The following is a 20,547-nucleotide window of genomic DNA, read 5'->3' on the forward strand; positions in this document are numbered from 1 at the left end:
CCTGAAGTACATGAAATAATTTACGAATTGTGCTCAAATTTTGTTGTTTCTTCTGTTGTATATTGAAGGAAAGACTGACAGGTTTAGAGGTTCTTGGGATCCAATTTTGCTCTTAATGATCTTGATGCTTGGGTTTTTTTGGTGGGATGGTGGGGTTTTGTTGTATTGGGTGTTTTTGGGTTTTTTTAAATAAAAAAAAAATGAAGCCAAATTAATATGGCCAAACAAACAGTAATCTTTAAGGGTCTCCCTAAAAACCAGACATTGCTACAGCTGGCCAACCTTTACCTTTATTGCTACAGAAACCCTCATCTTTCTCTTAAGGTTTTTGAAGATTTTGATGTTGAGAAATTCCCCAGGTAGGGAGCAGAGGCTGATGGAGTCCTGTCAGAGCCAAAGTGACAGAAACTGGGTCACTGCTGATGCTGGATCCAGGGCACTGCCAGTTGGGCTCTTGGCAGTTGACAGCTGCTGGTGGCATCGAGGAACACATGAGGGGTTTGGGAAGCAGAAGCGACAGCACGGTACCACTAAGGAGCTTGGTCTATCCATTCATTCAAGTCTTCCCAAACACCTGAAACACATGTAGCTGGCTGCAGCCATCAGAGGTGCTGTCTGTGAGGTTTGTGAGCAGATTACTGTGCCTGGTGGTTCTCCTCTTGGATTTGAATATATAGAATCATAGAATGTTAAGGGTTGGAAGGGACCTTTAAGGATCATCTAGTCCCACTACCCCCTGCCATGGGCAGGGACACCTCCCAATAGACCAAGTTGCTCAGGGCCTTATCCAACCTGACATTGAACACTGCCAGGAGTGGGGCATCCACAGCCTCCCTGAGCAACCTGTTCCTGTGTCTCACCACCCTCACAGTAAAGATTTTCTTCTGAATATCCAGACTAAATTTCCCCTCCTTCAATTTGCACTCATTAATCCTTGTCCTATCACTACAGTTCCTGACGAAGAGTCCCTTTCCAGCTTCTCTGTAGGCCCCCTTCAAATACCTGAAAGTTGCCATGAGGTCTCCACACAACCTTCTTTTCTCTGGGCTGAACAGCCCCAAATTTCTCAGCCTGTCTCCATAGTGGAGGTGTTCCAGTCCTCTTACCAGCATTGTGACCCTCCTCTGGGCTTGATCCAACAGTTCCATGTCCTCTTTATGTTGGAGACACCAGAACTGTGCGCAATATTCCAGGTGGGGTCTTACAAGAGCAGAGTAAGCTTTATTTACTTCTTTCCTTCATTTAGGTATGTCTCTTCATCGTATTTTATGTACCTTTTACACAACATTTTGTTTAGGATGGATGTTTTAGAAACTTATTTTTATTTAGGTCAAAAACTTGCAGCTTTTTTTACGTGTCTCACAGGCGCTTTCTCACTCTGATTGTGATTAAACACAGTATCAAGGCAAAGTTTAATGTTTCAAACAGATTAAACTCTGTATGTGTTATTACAGTTACTCAAAAACTTTCATCCATGCAGGCATTGCTGCCCACCTGTGTTTGAAGGACAGAGCCAGCAGGGGAAACACAAGCATTATTTCTCTCTGTGGCTTGGATTCCTAAAACAGTGCTGCACCTTTCCAGGTTTTTGAGATTGAAAGATTATAGAGTGAAATTTTGCCTAAAACTGGCATTTTTTCTTTTTCTTGCACCTGTTATTTTTATATCTCTGTGGAGGAGGTTCCTGATGGCCTTAACAGGTACTTCCATTGGTATGATCTGGAGTCAAGTTGATGGGCCTTGAAATGTGATCTGTTTTATTTCCTCAAGTAAGATGTGGTTGTGAAATAGGACCCAGAGGAACAGAAAGTGAAAACATGTGCAAGAGCGATGAGCCTCTGGGCTCTTAGAGGCATCCCCTGCTGGCCCTCCCTGCCTACCCTGTCTTTCTGACAGAGGTTACAGCTGTGACAAGGAGGGACACCACAGAAGATGAATAAAGGAGAATGGTTCTTCCTGTCTTGACACCTGATTTTTAAAGAAACCTCAGCATTATTGTGCTATGGGCTTTTTTCAGAGATCACCATGTGTGCATCTGGGAACTGATACTTTATTATATCTGAGAAACCAAGAAAACAACAATCCTATGTGGAATATATATCCGAGAGAGAGAGTCAGAGGTGAAAGATTTTGCTTGAGGAAGCTGATGATTTATAAAAGGGGAAAAAGCCACACCTCTAGAAGAACTTTTTTATTTTTCTTTTCCTCTTAGTGGGAATTGCTTTTGTTGTTTTGGTTTTATTACATATATAAGCTGGTGGAAATGTAGTGGTTTTTATAGGACTGAAAAAAAATTACGATTTATCATTCTTTCATTTTAACACTACTATTGCCATGAACAGAAAAGAATGAACTTTGCTTTCAACTGTCAATCTGGAGCAGCTTTGTGTATCTTTAAGTTAGGTTTATAGCTGCCCTTTATAAACTCCCCTTCTATCACTGATGAAGTAAAAATAGACAGCAACAATTTTCTGAGTTGATTTTGAGGACTGATGGTCCAGGAACGGATGGGGGACTTCATAACACCCACGAATAAATAGCCTACGAATAAATTTTTGTGCCCTCACAGACTCGTATAGACAGTTTACCATGGAAAACTCTGAATAAGAATTAATTTTTATAAAATCAGACAAGCTTTGAATTTGTTTATTGTAAAGGTAAATGCAAAGTATAATGTAACAGCTCTCAGAAGCTATTCCAAGATTAATTAAATTCAAGTTTAAGATTCTCTCCTTCTTAGTAGTCTGAAGTAGGCTGAACTCAGTGTTTTTTCTTACACTTTGCTCCCCAAATTAAAAAGCCTATAATGTGGCTTTTCCATTCCAATTGTAAACCATGGATTTTAAAATGAAATTTCCTGTGCATTTGTCTAGCATTGTAAGAGAAGCTCAGGATTGCTGGGTAGAAGATCTGCAGCTACATTGAGATTCTCTTTGAGGACATGGTCAGGTTTACAATTGCAGAAAAGGTGCAGGATCAACAAAAACCTCTTCAGAGAAGATGCATCATTCAGTTGTGGGTGTGATGCATTTAAAAAATGTATACATTTAAGAAATAAATATCCGAAGAGGATCTGGTCTTTGGTTATTGTGTAACATCATGTAGTTGCATATGAAAATTCATTTTTCTAGCTAATGTGAGTTATTTAATTAGGCTTTTTGAAGATAAACATTCTCCTACACATTTCCAAGGAACTGATTTTAACAGTTCTTCAGTTTATGCACTGAAGCACGGAAACAGTGCTTCAAAGAAAACACTTTCCATGCAGAATTTGTATTTCAGCATACATTTTAATTGTTTTGAATGGGCAGCCAATCTTTCAGTAAGGAAGTGTGTGATAAGACCTATGCTAAGGGAAAAAAATGCTTGTAATACACAACAGTGGTTCCTATTTACTGAACTAGGAGACCATACAAATCTAGATTGGAAGGTGCTATGTTTTCATTTAAAGGCACTTCTTACAGTCTGATACTATTATATATCTTATACTCTGAATGCATCTAGATACATGCTGTATGCTAGTCCAGAAATTAGATTTGAAGTGAAAGCATGCCTTTAAAATTGTTGAAGATAATACAATGCCAAGGTTTCAGAAGGTTGCATATCTACTTATTAACTCTGTACAGCGTTGCAAGTATCACTGGATGAATCTCTTTTTTCCAGTGTACAGAACATCTGTGATTTCTTGATGGTGTGCTAACACGTGTCAGAATATAGCAGAGATAATAGATGGAAATTGCTTAAGTGCATCTTTTCCCTTTAATGTACCAGGTTTATTGTTGTTTGTTTTTTTTTTTTTAATGAGGAAAATACTGGATTTATCATACCGTGCATATAAAAGTTACTGGAAACTAAATTTTAATGCATTGAGAAATTTAGAGATATTATAACAACTTTCATTGCAAAACAGAGAAGGAAAAAACTAAACTGCATGCATACCTAAACATTGGTAAACAAAGCTGTTCTAATTGAATGAAAAGGTTATGACATTCTTCAAATAACATTGTTACCACATAAAACTTTATTCTTAAATGTCAACTCAAAGCTAGTTCTTTTTACAAACCTGGCAGATCAGAAAACTAAAAATTATTAATATCAACATTTTCCCTGCATCGTGTTTTGATGAAATCATACTTTTCAGGCAGATAAAACTTTTTAATATGAGGAATTATCACTTTTGTTTATCTTAGTGAACTCCTTCTCTGTGAGCCGTAATTAAGTTTTTATGGTCTGTTCCATTTGCTGTGAAGTTGGTAACCCAACAAATGGGATTCCATTCTTTATAGTCCATATGTGAGTTCAATGTGGAGTAAGCACTAGCAGACGATAGGAAACCAAACTTGGACTGTGCTTGATTGCAAAAAAGAGACTTGGCATTGGTTAGCTGATGACTTTGCCAACTTTATGTGTCATCTCAGTAAAATACATGTTTCAATGTCAACAGTGTGTTTCAGCATTTATTGAGGATTCTGTAATGTTCATTGCTGACTGAGAGGAGGCTACTGGGGTTGTTTCTTGGGCTTGTTTCTCCATGCTCTAGTGGCAGAGTTTCTTGCAGACTTCCCTTGTATGTAATTGGATCTGGAAATATGTGATATTTGGTGGCACTAGGCTCATCTTTCTCGTGTTATTAAGAAGGAGTATGTCACTTTATTTTCTGTGAAGGCCAACTGCTGTCACAGTGGTTTCCCTAAGAAAAGGAAACTTTGGAATGGTATGGAAGGTCATACAGACAACAAGCTTTCTATAGTCCCAGGCAGTATATCAGCAAATAACCACCTTGTTGGGAAAACTGTTTTTATTCTACCTTGGGCTAGAGTGGACTTCCTATTTGTTTCTGTGGTTTTGGTGTGCTTTGAGCCATCTATGTCAAGCATCAGGAGAAATCCTCCTAAACAATACACAACTACATAACCATTATCATGTATATGCCTTGTATATAAATTTACAAGTTTTGTGGTTTTTTTTAAGCAGAATATTTCAAGATTATCAAAATAAATGATAAAGTGCTTACAGTGATGTAGCTGTGCAAAGTTTTCTGCTTTAAATGCAAGCAGATGGGAATTCATACTACTATAACTATTAACATTAAAAAGCTATGGATGTGTAGTTTGCAGAAGCTATTTTAAATGTTTATTGCACATATTTCAGAGGAGGTGAAAGAAAAGCTTTCATTTTAACTATCCGGGCTGCTGTAGCTAATCATGCTGGTTTGACTGGAGTAGAGTTAATTTTCTTCATAGTAGCTGGTGCAAACTATGTTTTGGACTTGTTCTAAACCATAGTCCCATGCTAGCTACTACACTAGGAAGAAAATTAACTTTATTCCAACCCAAACCAGTGCACTAACACTGCCTAAGCTTTGGAGCAGGTAGCATAGAATGGAACGTGGATGACTATTAATGGTAGGACTTGCATAAACTTTCTGGTTTGCTGGGGATACTACCTTTTCCTGTGTAAAGTCTACCATAGATCCATTCAGACTGGTCTCTTCCAGATAACTCAGCCACCCAGAACAACAGTAATCATATGGAAATTCTGGGTGTGAATGTGAATAGAACTCTGTAGCATACTTGGCTCTCAGCAGTGTTTGTGCTGAATCAGGGATGTGCTGCTGGTAGCAGAAAGCTGGAAGCTGGGGCTTCCCCCACCCAATGAGCAACATCTGCTTCTTTTGCATGTGTGCAAAAAAAAGACTGTTAATATGCATATCTATGACGTTAAGTTTACTGTACAATGTATATGTGTTGGTGCACACTGTTCCCGTGTTTTACTTGGAAAAGTGAGGTGCTAAGAGGAAGCTGTTTGGCCCCAATGTAATGTACGAAAATCTGCTTCTGGTCATCTCCTTTGCTAATGTGTCTCAGGTTATGTAGAGCTGCCTTCTCAGCAAATAATTCCAAGAGAAGTGTGCTCTTGTTGGTCACTGTCCTTCCCAAGGACCTGTGGGGAAAGTACGTCATCCTGTAAAGGGCCACAGAAGAAGGTCCTGTAAGTTTATTTATTTACATACAAGTGAGGACAAGTTATGGACTGGATGATTTCACTGGCAAGCAGCAAGTGGTCTGTCAAATATGGCTGGAGAGCTCCCACACTGCTCACTTGACCTGTGCCTAAGTGGTAAATCCAGCTTACTGAGGCTGTAACACACTTGTTGGGTTTGTGCAGATGGACCTACTGCTTGTGTATTTGCCAGTGTTAAGGGTTTCCTAGGCTGAGTTGTGATAACCCTGCTTAATGGTCATTGGTTTTTCAGTTGTTTTGACAGCTGCTTCTTTTGATACTGCTGGATGACACTAAGGCTTCTGGCTTTTAGGGTGTTGCAGTGAACCATAGGTGGTGAAAAAGGTATAACTAATAATTATGTTTTCATATTTAACCTTCACTTATCCCCATCTCAGCTGCAAGATACTTTGTTTCCATCTACAGCATCCGTGCTTTTCTCTCCACAGGTAATTTGATGTGTGCTGTCAACTCAGTGTTGGCATTTTGTTTTGCCTTCCTACTGTATCTGGGTCATTTCCCATGAAATACATGTTCTACAGAAATCCCATTTTAAAAATTTGATTTCTGCTTTTGCAGAAATGATGTTCTTTGAAGTCTGCAGATAATTTGTAGATCTTTAAATACCAATCAACTCTAACAGTGAGCAACTATCATAGCTGCTGATGCATAGTTGGATTTCTTCAGGTACTCAGCAAGGCTCTGGATGCTTTTTTCACTCAAAGGTAGGTAGATGGTTGTGCACAGCTTTTAGGATTGCTTTCTGATAAATTTGGTGTGGGAACACATTCTCTGTCAGATATTTCAGCCTCTGCAGTCTTTGCATGCTTATATTTAGACATTTTTAAGTGTCTACATTATCATTGCAAAGCCCTCAAAAAAAGGTCTGAGAAGGAAGCAGAGCCTCACAAAGGTTCACATCAGCTTCACAAGGATAAATGCGAGCACTAGAACCAAGAAAATGAGCAGAAAATTGAGTAGCAGGTTGAGACCTCTGTCGTTTGCAAGATCCATAATGTGTATCAGTCTGCCCTCTTGTGCTGGCAGCAGACTCTTAATTGTAGCTTTGTGTTGCTCCTTTAATGCTAAGCAAGGTAGATTTCACAAAAATTTCATTGTATCCACAGCTGTTTATCTGGTTTTAGTTTCTGCCACTGAAGAAAAAAAATGTTTGTTTACAGTAAGTAGAGTTGTGTTGTTTTCTTTTTCCGGAAAAGGATCTAGATACTGCTACAGGCTTTTTTTCCCCAGTACCTTAAAAATAAAATAATAAAAAAAAAAGTTAATGTTAACCTTCATTTCACTACTGGGGAATTTCTAAAGAACTAATTGTTGGAGAAAGAACTTGAATTTTATTACAGTTTGGCTCTTTATTGCTTTTTTTTTTTTAAATATGTATGGTACTTTTCAGGCCTATTTAATTTTCAAAAGAATGACTGTTCTCAAGACTTACTCTGTTTCAACAGTAGACTGTTGAAAATTTACATCTAAAAGATCTCTGTGAGTGCAAAAAAAGGAAAGCTTTCTTGTCTGGGCAAAATGTATTTCTGTTAACAGGAGTATATCCTTACCCTTCTAGAGTTTGACGTTGTGCAGTGCAGCAGGTTGCATTTTGCCAGCAGTGTGCTGTGTAAGAGTCATTGCAGCTTTGCAAATGCCTTATTAAGAATGTAGATTGGGCTGGCAGAGGATGTGTCCTTAGTGCTTTTAATAGGACATACGCAATAGCTTATTTTAAGGGAGTATTAATAACTTAACAATTGTGTTTTATATATAGAAATATGTATACATAAATGAAAGGAACATATAAAACCACTATGCCCTAACAGTGAAAACAGTTGCCAAAACTTCATTTTAGTAATCAGCTATGTTTTTACGGATCATCACAAGAGGGCAGTGTTTTATCATTTTATATTTTATACAAAGATGTAACTTCTGGCGTTCTTTTACCTTAAAAAAATATAACAAGCTTATAAAGCAATCAGTCAGATATTACAGTAAATCTAGGGCCTGTTTTAAATAATTTAAATTACCAGGGTTCTTACTCAGATGAGCATCAGTTTTTTAAAGGAATCCTTATAAATATGTTCTGAGGTTTTTTTCCAGTTTTTATTATGGAGGTCAAAGCTAAAAGGACTAAATTTGTTTTTAAATAAAAGGTATTTATGGATCTTATAGGATTTCACAAATATTTTGCAATTGTATTCTGCCAGACACTATTTATTAGTAGCCATACAATTACAGGTATCTGGCCTGTAATCTATAGTATATTAATATGCTTCCAGATATAAACAAGAACACTCTCTAAATGAATGTGTTCAATTACTCTGCTCTAATTTTAGCAGAGAGGATGTAGGTAAAGTATGTTTCAGCAGAAGTGTGTACATCAGACATCATTATTGTTCTGTATGTATCACAGAACGGATAAAGTCAGAAGGGACCACAGTGGATCATCTGGTCCAATCTCCCTGGCAAAACAGGGTCATTCTAGAGCACATGGCACAGGATTTCATCCAGATGGTTCTTGAATATGTCCAGTGAGGGAGACTCCACAACTTGTCTGGGCATCTATTCCAGTGCACAGTAAAGAGGTTCTTCCTCATACTCAGGTGGAACTTCCTGTGCATCAGTTTCTGCCCATTGCCTTTTGTCCTATTGCTTGGCACCACTATGAAGAGCCTGGATCCTTCCTCTTGACACCCTCCTTTCAGATGTACATTGATGAGGTCCCCTCTCAGGCATCTCTTCTTGAGACTGAACAGGCCCAACTCCCTCAGCCTTTCCTCATAAGGGAAATGTTCCAGTTCCCTAATCATCTTTGTTGCCCTCTGCTGGACCTGCTCCAGGAGCCCCATGTCTGGAGCTCCATGAGAAGTCCAGAACTGGACACAGCACTCCAGATGTAACCTCATTAGGGCTGGGTAGAGGGGCAGGATCACCTACCTCGACCTGCTGGCAGTGCTCTTCCTAATGCACCCCAGGATACCCCTGGCCTAGTTGCACCATTGACCATTGGTGTAACTGTAGCAAAACTTACATAAAAATTCTTTATGCTGAGGGGTGGCAAACATTTTGGCCCTGTTGTGTGAAAAATGTTGTTTAAGTCTGTTTTACACTTGTCTTTCCACTGAGTGGTGCAGTTTTACTAGGAAGGGCAGTTGTAGCTAAATCGATGCAGAACAGTTAATAAAGAAACACGACTATCTCCTGCCTTCTGAAGTGCCTTACTGACTAGTCTTGATCAGAGCAAAATTTCAGGTTTTAAATGGGTCGTGTTTTCATGTAGACGATAATGAGTAGTTATATCAGTTTTTGCTGAGGAGCTGGCTGAGGAAACACATCTTTAAAACCAGCATACTTTTGTTCCTGATTCAGCTCCTTCCCTGTATAAAATTACCATGAAAGTTTGTAATTTATTGTTTTAGAGGAATAGTAATGCCAGCTTGTTGCCTGTTCAGCTGTTTTTATTCATTATCAGTGTGTAAGATGAACTTAGGAAAAAGATTTAGGCTTGGGTGGAGTGGAGCAGAGAACTGAAAACTTAATCCAAGCTATGTGCTGTGTTTGCAATTTTTATTACAGCTCATAAAAGTAGGGAACTTGTTGATTACACTTTGATAAAATTCATTAGGATTACTTACGAACAGTAGCTACTGAGTGTGAATTAGGTACATGTAAGTGATTTGGGCATCACAAAACAGTCAAGATTGCTGTTAAAAACCAAAGCAGAATAAATAGAGATATAGAGAACTAAAAAGCTGTGCAATGACTATCTCTTTTTCACATAAGTTTATGAAGTAAATGATAGATCTCTAAACAGAATTGGATGTATTTTATGCATTAATATATTTTCAAGCAGTCATTTTAATAATTAAAATACAGTAGATGTTATTTTTAAAGCTCATAAAAGTCTATGAAGAAGTTTGTACTATATACAAAAGGATGGTTGTTTTTTAATCTGTGGGTTCAGTTGACATTTGGTGATACAGAGGAGGGTAGCAGATTTTGTGATCATCAGAATCCTAAGACATAAATGAACCAAACAGTACATGCAATTTATCTGCATTGATGTAAAATAACAGTAGGGCTTCCAGTTCATTTATAATTTTGTTTTGTTCTTGTTTGTTTATTGCTTTTAAATAAATGATGGCTTTTAGGTACATAAGTGGAAGTTGGAGGCTTTGTTTTTATTGGGGGGGGGGTACTTTTTTAGCAATGCTTTAATTTGACTCCTATATATTATTGGCTTGTTAAACCTATAATCCAAACATGTCTTCAGGATGTATGTGCCGATGCTTTACTCTTAACACTTTTCTTCAGCAAGTTTTCAGTACTGTAAAACTTGTCTATTTCCAATTGAAGTCTCTTGAAGCACATCCAAAGCAAACTAAAGCTAGAAACCCTATCCATGACCAAAATACAAGTTTGTAAAGAGAAGAAAGGGAAGAAGGATTAAAAGGGAAAATATGCTTACTAAAATCTCATGTGTTTGTGAAAGTGGTGAGAATGCATGAAATGGAAATTGAGATTTACGCTGATGGTTCAAATCAGTAATGCTCATATACTAACTTGCAAGTGGGGGTGTGTTGCCAGCCTCACCAGTGCTTGCTCTAGTCCTCATACAGTCGCTGTCTTAATTTCCTCTGGTAATTAACCCTATTTTAGAGGCCTGGTCTTAGCATATCTATTTGCCAGATAGGAAGTGCATCACCACTGGATTTGCTTGCATTCCATTAAATACCAAGCTTTTTCAAAGATTTCTTCCCTTCCTGCTCAGCTGTTCATTGTCAACCTCTACTCATGAAATATTAAGTCTTAAAGGCAGAATACAAGATGAAGATAACTTGTTTTGATTTTCTGTATTCATCAGTAGGACTGCTTACATAGAGTGGTACAGAAAGATTACTCTTCAAAAAATGGGTCTATTTGACCTCTGTGTTGATTCTTGAGCTTTCTTTAAATTTAAAAACTATCAAATTTTTAGGAACTTCAATTAATACCAGAAACATGTAGTAGGATTGGAAGTCTTCTGCTCAGTCTTGTTACTCACAACTGCTGGAGTAGAAATGTCATCTTTTGCATGTATAACCTCTGGTTTACGTGTCAAAAAGATATTTCTACAATGCTTTTCCCTTCTGTGCATAATCGCTTATAATTTATTTTTTTAATCTGTCATTTGTTTCAGGAAAATACTTGCATGTTCTCTAGCAGGTATTTGCAGCTGAAGGTGGGGGTGTTACTTGTATTTGTCTGATACACTTTAGTCATAGCAATAATAGTGACCTAGACTTTTCTCTTTACCATATCAGATATAAGCCACCTTCTGTGACACTGGCAAGTTCCAAGTTTTTTGTAGTTTTAAACTAAGGAAATTATTACATAAATTAGAGCAGGACATAATTAAGTTGTCTGAAGTCAAATATTAAGTACTCTGAGAATTATTTCCAAGTTATGCCAGTTGTCATGTCAGTTGAATGACTATAGAAAAAAATTTTTTATGTCAGTGTGGTAGTGTCAATTTTTTTTCTACAAAACATTATGAAAAACCTTTCCAGATGACACATATACAAGATCCTTTAGATAGGGAGAAAAGCATATGAAATAGTTTTCATTTCTGGGTTAGAAGAGATTTTTTGTTTATTCCCACGTTCCCTTAAAAACCACTAAAGCAATTTAAATGCCTTCAGTTGATAATGCAGAGATGCAGCACCTTGAATTAAACAGAGCAGAAATTTTCTTAAGATGTGTTGATGGCTGTGTACCTGTAAGCTCTTCTTTGGGCAGATGTGGTCCAAATTTGGAACCCCTCTAAGGGCATAAGGATTTTCAGAGAAACCTAAAAACACTCAGGCCCCCAAAAAGTGAAGTTGCTATTTATCTAACTAAAAGATTGAGGAACTTACCAACTGATGGCTGTTACTGTTGGGGGCAGATAATCTGATTTACCAGTACTTTACCCCATTTAAAGATATCTCTTGATTGAGACCGACAAACTGGGTCATGCACAGCTTTGTAACTACAGGCTCTAAACACTGTTCTGCACAGAAGACGTGTTTTTAATACATGTAGCAGGTAGTAAGGTAACAGGGCACTGGTTGGCACACACTCTAGTCCGAGTGCTGGCCCCTGTCACATGAGGATCCTTGCGCTGGGAGTTGCAGGTGTACGTCTCTCTTCCCCCTGGGGTGATTTTTCTAGAGGACAGTGCAGAGGAGTGCTGGAACTTCAGAGAAGCATCACAATGATACAGATCAGCAAGAGGCAAATTAAAATCAGGCAGAAATTCACAAAGAGCTCTTGGAGCCTTTGGCGTGCTTGTGGGTTGACCTCAATAGTTGAGGCTCTCCTTAGAGCAGAGCGGGTTATGTGTTGGACCTTCTCCATGGCAACAAGAAAGCAGAGAGCACAAATCAGAGGTTTTAGGAGTGCAGGAAAGAAGAGCAGTTGTCAGGAACAGTGCAAAGTGCCTAATATCTTCTCTTTTTTTTTAGACAGCCTTTGTGGAGCTGGAAAAGCAGGAAAGCGAAGAATTAGAAATACAGAAGTGTTTTGAAGAGTGCAAATGGAGATTTTTTAAAAGTTCTAAAAAGTCTGAAATAAATAGATTGCTTTTACAGTGTTTTTAGTTTAAAACAGGATTTTGAAAATTTGTTTTTCAAGTTTAGATTTGTGCTGTACTGTATTTCTCCTCCTGAAGGCTACTAAGCATCTGCTTCTTAGCAGTGGTGAAGAACTGTAATATGGAAATTGTGAGTATGTGGGTTTTGCCCAGATTATTGCTTTAGATCCTAAACTCTCATCTTTCACAGTCTGAAAAGGCTGTGGCTCATTGCCCTCCCACCCACATCTCTCTGCTTTATTTGTTCAAGCACATGTGAAAGCATGATGATAAGACTAGGGTCACAGACCTTGCAGCCAGGAGATCTGGATAGTAGTGCTGGCTGTTACTGACAGGGGCAGATAATCTGATTTAGCAGAACCTTTTTCCTTTTTCTAGAAGGGAGGAGAAAAAACAATCCTATTGAAGTGTTTCCATTCCAACTACAAGTTTTTTATGGGGGGCAATTAAAGCTAACGAATCACTGCTGTAGGGAATTTTAGTAGTATATTTCTCAACAGACAGGACAGAATAAAGACTAAATCTTTTTAATGCATGTAAGACAGTGTGTTACAAAATGTGGCTGCAAAGGTGTAGAAATGCTATGAGGAAAAAAATAAAGCATGTATACAACTTCATCTCTTAAATGAGTGTTATATTTAAAGTATATTTCCCTCCCCCTTTGAATTGCAGATGGAAGCACAGGGTGTCAGTTGTCTTAAAACTCCAAATAAGTAGTTGCAGTGTAAATCCCTCCTGCGTGAACCTTCTGTGGCAAGAAGCTGGCTTTGATATATGCTTGCTTAGGTCAGGGTGAGGTGGATTCTGCAGGTGCTGTCACAATATGAAAACTTTGTTTTCAAGATAATAATGATATATGCATCTGTCAGACTTTGTTCCCAAAGCTGCACTTACCCCTAAACATTTTATGAATTGATATTGTGATCGAATCTTTCACAGAAGGCCTCTCCTTGTCACCTTTTTTTTTTTCTTGGCAATAAGTGAAATTCGTATCATGTATACCACATAAAGAAAAACCATTGCTTAGATGTCTGTTTCCCAAATTACTTGATGGTCCTGACTGAATCAGAGATTCTTTGTCGCCCATGAATTTGTCTCTATATGTGGCTAAATGGAAAAAGCTTAAAAGGAGACAGAACTGTCTTGCAGGCTTTTCTTTGTTAGTCCCTCCATGTTGGGCTGTAGAGTCAAAGGATTCTATATGAGCAGAATACATGTGCTTTCAGTGCCAGTGGCAGTGTTGGTATTTAAAGGAGACCTTCAAAAGAAATCAAATCGCACATGGTTATTTTGATACCTCTAGAGGATTCCATGTGATGACATCTTCTTCTAAAACTCAACTTCAGATTTTGTTATGATGTTTTAAGCTATAGTTGATCTTTATTGCAAACAAAACACGCACCAGGAACTTGCTCTCGTGGTGACTATAATTTTTCATCTTTGTTTGACTTTTTGCTGTACCTGTTTTCATCTATTTAAGCAGTTAAAGTGCTTGCCAAATATGTTCTGCTTAGCTCTATGCAAGTCACTGTCAGTCACTAGTGCAGTAAAAGCAAGACATGCACAGGAATTATCAAGTCTCTTGGCTGAATGTGCATTCATTCTCCCATCCCCATACAGGCTGGAGTGCATTAGGCTGTTTATCTTCTTCCAGACAAGTCACAGTAGATGAACCACTAATGGATTAACACTGGTAGAGAAGAGTTTGTGTGGTGAGCTTGTGTGACAGACACTGTACAGGGAACAGTATTTCCTGTGGATGACTTCATCACAGCTTCTTTTTTTTAATGCAGTGTGTGTGCAACCCTTGGTCTTTGGACTCTGTGTCCTGCTACAGCAACATTTCTTTTTCCTGACTACTGTTTTTTTGGGACCCACGTGAGGATTGGAGCAGCATCAATGTTTACCTGTGTAAATGCATAATAAGTCCATTTAATGAGTCCAGCATTAGATTGAACTGTGCGCGTGCTGGCACCTGCACTACTGTGCTGCTGCAAATGTTTCACTTGCATGACTCAAGAGGCGAGGACTTGGGGCTTTGAATGCTTCCATAAAAAGCATTATTAGCTGGTTGGGCATCACAGATGCAAGGCCAAAAGAGGGCAAGAGAGGGTGAGATTGCTCTGGGAGGGGAAAAAAAATATTATTTCTTTTTCTTGGGGAATGTTGCTGAGGGAACTGGCAATAGGTCAGAAGGCTCAGTCGAGCTGAGTTGGCACTAGCTATTTGGCCATATGTGACAAGACAGGTGACAGAAAAGGATCTTAAAAAATGGAAGGTAGCATAAGTTAAAATGTATACCTTTAACAGCAAGAAAATGTTGTAGAGAAGGGATGAGGAAAGGACAAAATAGAGTAACTTGGGTTTCTTGATTTAAAAGCTTACAAGGTTTTGGAAGTTTTTACAACATCTACGTGTTTTTTTACCTAATAAGCCTGCCTGTGGGAGAAGTTTTCTTGTAAGCAAAGGAAGCCAATTCTGGGCCTGTATTTCAACAAGTTTGTCTTTACAAGTGCTTGACTTCAGCTAATAAACACATACCTTGCTTGTTAATCCTCCATGGCGCTGTCACCCACCTAAAGTGTGCATAAAGAGAAACAGATTCAGTAATACAGCTGCCTATGCCTATGGGTGACTATCAAGGTCAAAATGGACAGCCTGGAACATAATTACATAGAAAGGAAGGCTGATTGTTGCCACAAATAGTAGCTGCTCTCTGCTGTTCAGTCCCCTTATTTTAGGCCAGTAGAAAGGAGAGTTATGCATGCACACACCACTTGTTGAAACAGAAGTGCAGCAAAAGGGCATACTGTAGTTTATATGTTTTTTAAGTCTAAAAGTGTACAAGAGGAACCGTTGACTGCATTGCTGTGCAGTTATATGTTTTATCAGTGCTGTTAATGGATAATAAAGGCTTGTCTTAAGCACAGTGCGGATCTGCAGGGTCAGTCTTGTGGCTGATCCTGTGTGTTACTATGTAGTGAATCCCCTGTACCTAATGCCCTAGAATGAATCACCAATCACAATTACTGTTTCCTTCTTCACCGACATGTGACTGTTTCCCTGATTTGTATTAGGTTATTTTTATCTTTGTTCCTGGGTGTCCTTCACAATTAGAGGGGGGTATGTGACCAAAGTGAAAACTGTGGGCCACTCTCATTCCTGGTGCAACTGCGTTGACTCCTTTGAAGTCACACGGATTAAATTTGGCTCCTTTGGAAATGCCACAGCAATTTTGGACGCAGCCTGTTTCCTGTCATACGTTTACTAAATGCAGCAGTGATATCAGTGGAATAGAAGAGATTTGACTTTTTTGAATTCTTGCAGTTCCACGTGAATAAGTGAAGCCCTGAAGGGGTATTGTTAAAAAGTAATGTTGCATAAGTCTATTGCATAGACTTTAACAGTGAAATGTCCCAAAACCCCAGGAGTTCACTGCCGTCCATTGAAAAGAAATGTCTTAATAACCATAAACAGTGATGCAAAAAGTACTATCAAGGTATGTTGATTGAAGATCTAGACACTGACTTGTGGCATATAATGTCATTTTTCAATGACATGGAGAAAACATTTCCTTATGATGGGGAAAGAAGCAACAATTCATCTCATAGTTTGAGAAGTGCTGGTAACAGGAAAAGGAAACTCATTTTATCCTTCTTTCTACCTTTTGTTTTAAAGTCTGTTTTGTGCTGAAGTGTCGGTATTTTTCATGTGTTTGGGAGAGGGTAGGGGAAGGCTCGCACTTGAGTATCTTTTTTTTGTTCCCCCTCTTATTAATTTATTGTTCTTGACTAGCTTTAGTATTCTTGGTGTTCTAAGAAGCAAGACCAACAGTAAGAGCCTTTACTCGTGTTTCAAGCACATCAGAATGTGAAAGATGTAGATGCAAAGCAATTAGACTGATGAATAGTTGAAAACACCAGGCATTTTGGTTTTGGGAAGTTATTCACGTGCCTTGGAAGTTGTATGTGTGCTGGTCCATTAGAGTAGCCTGGGAGCCAAAGCTTTGGGCTAGTTTTTAGGGAGGGTAAATTTCCTGCAAATGCTGCAGAACCGTACGGGAGAATCTTGAGCAGGTGCTTCATTCTCCATACTCATCATCTCCCCTCATCAAAATAAGACATAAAATAACGTTTTACCATTTCCAGACTGTTGGTATGATTTGCCTTTTACATAGTAACTTTCTTTTAGGAAATAAACTCTTTCCTCCACTGTGTTCACTGTGTACCTAACAAGTTATTTCATGTTGAGTTTTAGGTTCTGGTGGTTCATAGGTTGTATAGGAATTGGGCTAAGTGCAATTTGAATTAAAAAATTGAAATATATCTAGCATGTATAAAAAGTAGAAGTGTAAAAGAATGTTCCAGGTTTTGTTGTTAACCTTCTAGGGGCTCAGGGAACAACGAAATGGCATTGATTGAGAAGGATATAGTAGGTGAATTTAACTTCTGAGAAGTAACTTGATGCCAGGAAAGTCCTCTTAACCCATTTATCAAGATCCAGAAAGCAAAAGCAGTCTTCCAGTTCTCAAATGTCTTGTAGTTTAGGGAACATAATGTTGCTTCCCCGTGGGATTTTTTTGTTTCTCCAGTTGGGGTACTTTTCTATTCCTAAATCAAATTATTATTAAAGCAAATTAAAAACTGCTCTTGTAGCTGTCTAGACATATCCCATACATTTTTGTTTGCTGATGGTCTGAAAAAATATCAGTGAAAATCACCTTTATGTTCTCAGTTACAAACTGATTTCAGTGAGTTTCACACTGAACAATGAAGACACTATATTGCTAAACTCCTCAGGGGATGAGAAATAAATGCAACTTTAAAAATAGAAATGTGGTGTATACATAAATCTGAGTCTGTCTTAAATACAAATAATAATAATGTAGCTGTCTTGACAAATGAGTAGCAAAAAAAAAATTGTTTGCTGTAAATTAAATACCTTAATTCACATCTGATTTGTAACACTTATCACCTGCTATGTAGCACATGCTTCTGTCATGACTGTAGATTGTTGTTAATCAGGGTTTAGATGTCTGTGACATGGGACGTTATCAGTGTGAAATTTTTAAATTTAACTTAACAGCTGAGCCACTCTTTCATCTGCTTTAAATTACCGAACTCTGTGCCAGGATAAAATTCAGATGATCGGGCAGCTAACCTGCTGTAGCTACAGGATGCATTCCAGATTCCATCAAAGAGCTGCCTACGGCAGTCAAGTTTCTATATGTATGTTCAATCTGTGTGTGTGTGCATGAAGTCTGTATTTTTAAAGGTGTATGTATGCAGTATTTGGGGTGGGAGAGAAAGATTCTCTGTACGGTAGAATAAACCTTAGCTCCTCTTTTCACTTGAAAACACATTTTATGTAGCTTCAACCTTGAAAGATATCTGTTTGTCTTAGAATCTTCTTGCTCCTTGGTAGGCATTGTTTTGAAGACACTGGGAGGTCTGAAGTGCTGCTTCTGCCTACTGGAAAGAAGCTTCTAGGGAACTCCGTAACGGAGTTTGCTTTGGGAGTAACAGGATATCTGGACACATCCATCACTTGTCTATTCAAAACTGGCATGTGGCTGCTGAGCACAAAACCAAGAACCTGAATGTATCTTTGCCTGATGCCTGCCAGTCACTAATAGGAAAAGGAATTGTGTGTCTGTTCAATAACAGAGAAAACATACCTCACAAAATTAAGGTCTATACTATGTTTGTCTTTTCTAAAATCACAACCATAAGTAGTAAGGTGCGAATTGATGAAAGGAGGAAACATGATTGTAAGGAGCATAAATACCTTAGAGGCCTACATATTCATCAATCATATTTCTTTTTAAGATATTTGTATATGTAAATATTAGATGTTCTTTATGTGACATGTTTCTGTGTGAGATTTTTTTTTTTCAGTGGTTTTAAAGCTAGAGTTGTATTTCATTGTACAGTGTGTATGTGCTTCCCTTAGAAATAAATGGATTGCCTTCTTCATTTGAAATTCAGTTCATGATGTTACAAATCCTAGCAAAATTATTTATCTCTTATTAGAAACAATCTAGGACAAGTTTGGCAGTTACAATGAACAGCAGGAGAAAATTAACTTTTAATGGAATTCAAAGCAAAAACGCTCTGTGGATTCTGTAGCTTGAATTGCACTTACAGTAACATATATTCAGTTCTAGTATAGCTATAAACCGCTTAAATTTTTAAATTACAGGCAATTTTTCGTCATACAGCCAAAAAAAAAAGTTTGCTCTCTCAGTGGGTTAGCTCAGAAAAATGCTTTTCTGAGTTAAATGGTGAAAGGGCTTCTTACCTTTGTGGGCTGTGAATAAGCAGCTTTGGGAAACAAGTGTCTCTACAAAACTTTAAGTGAATTACTCTCTTTGTGGATTTTGGATTAAAAACCAACCAAACAACAGAAAAAAAAAAAAACAACAAGAAAAAGGTATTAAATCTAAAATGAAAGACAAAGGTCTGAAGAACATGATGAAACCTTCTCACCTTCTGGTGCAATGCCACCAGGGCAATGCTACCTGCCTACCCAGGGACAGCAAGTGTCCCACAAGCATGTAGAAAATTCTGTTGCCTCTGTTGTTGCTGAAATATTCCCCTCACAACATTATATTTTTGACTCAGAGCTGTAATACCTACATTTCCATATTTTTAATAATCAGCTGTTAATTTAAGTAGAAGAGTTTTTGTAGAAAACTACTACTACAGAGCACCTTGCTGCAAGAATTAAAAGCATTACACAGAAGAGAGGTTCCTTACCTCTGGTCTTACTTTTAGTGAAGCACAGAGGAGCTTGCTCCCGGCTGTGGGACGTGCCTGTAGAGCTCTGGCAACTTGTCCTAGTCTGTAACTAAGTTGTGGAAACAATTGAAGTAAGTCGAGGGGGAAAAAATAACAAAAGTTTCAGAGGCAGGACTCAGTGTCATTCAGCAGCTCAAAAGTTGATTGGTCCCATTTGCCTCTGACACAGGCAGTGGCTTCTCTAAACTTGTTCACAGCAGTAATGTATTAAACATGGGCAACATCTCTCCTTTTGTGAAGGGAACTGTGTGCCAGGGAGACCACCTACTCAACCACAGGATAAGGGAATCTGGGAAGCAGTATGCTTCAGTGGGGTAGCAGAGGGAGCTGCTTGCTGACACTTTGCCTTTTCTTAAACAAAAATTTAAATGGGAATTTGCTCAGGGAGGTGTTTTGAATGTGTTACTTTTGCTACAGCGATGTTTCTTCGTCATAAAAAAGCATAAATAGTGTGGGCTATCACATTTCATGTGGGTATTTGACTTGGAATGATTTTCTTTTCTACAAGGTATTTTTAAAACTACATTTTCATTACATATAATTTTGATAGTTTTGTAACACAGCTGGTATTCAGTTTACAGTGTATGATGTGTTTTTTCCACTATCATCTTTCTTCTCACAGTGCTTGAACTGAAGTAATTTTCCTGTATTTCAAGTCTCTTCCAACCTTTAATTTGTGGCTTATAAAATCTGGCATATAAAAGTTCATCTCCAAAATTTACCATTACTATATAATTTGAGTATTTATCTTTCCTTTAAAACACATCCCCACACTTTTTCTTCCCCTCCCACTTTTTGTGACTGGAAACTATTCAAGTGATTTTTTTGAGAACCCTTTCAGTTTGTTTGGATAGGAGTAGCAGCTTGATGCTACTTTACAGGTTCTCTTATGTATATTATCCTGTGTTGAGAAATGACAAACACAGTCATATACAGAGTAGGTTTTGTGCATCCGGGAAGTGAAGGATTTGCTGGATGTGAAAGGATTAAACTGTTTAATGTGCGAGCATCCAGCATCAGGCTTTGTGTGTGGATGCAGCTGACAGCGTGTGCCTTTTCCTGATTTGGAAATCGCAGGCAAAAATGCAGAAGCTCAGTCAAACTCTGAACACTTGCAGATTCAGT

The 20,547-nt window shown here is 38.2% G+C and overlaps 2 protein-coding genes across 3 annotated transcripts in view; one reads left to right on the forward strand and one right to left on the reverse strand.

Annotated features, from left to right (window-relative positions):
• Nucleotides 1–20,547, forward strand: part of CEP85L (centrosomal protein 85 like) — a 110,944-nt gene that overhangs the window by 48,365 nt on the left and 42,032 nt on the right. The gene's annotated exons all lie outside the window — the stretch shown is intronic.
• Nucleotides 5,749–19,873, reverse strand: PLN (phospholamban). Of its 2 annotated transcripts, none has more exons than XR_007905263.1 (3): nt 19,381–19,873; nt 15,164–15,198; nt 5,749–7,257 (listed from the first exon to the last, which is right to left on the reverse strand). XR_007905263.1 is itself a non-coding variant. In XM_051792322.1 (3 exons), the coding sequence occupies exon 3, from the start codon at nt 12,385–12,387 to the stop codon at nt 12,229–12,231; it is 159 nt and encodes a 52-aa protein (XP_051648282.1). In that variant the 5' UTR covers nt 12,388–12,509; nt 15,164–15,198; nt 19,381–19,840; the 3' UTR covers nt 9,302–12,228. The 2 variants fall into 2 exon arrangements, 1 of the variants encoding a protein (XP_051648282.1); XM_051792322.1 differs by lacking the exon at nt 5,749–7,257 and adding an exon at nt 9,302–12,509 and having other exon boundaries at nt 19,381–19,840.

Source organism: Manacus candei, unplaced genomic scaffold (genome assembly GCF_025592945.1).
Source record: "Manacus candei isolate 608988 ecotype Guabito, Panama unplaced genomic scaffold, ASM2559294v1 h1tg000034l, whole genome shotgun sequence".
Classification (NCBI taxonomy): domain Eukaryota; kingdom Metazoa; phylum Chordata; class Aves; order Passeriformes; family Pipridae; genus Manacus; species Manacus candei.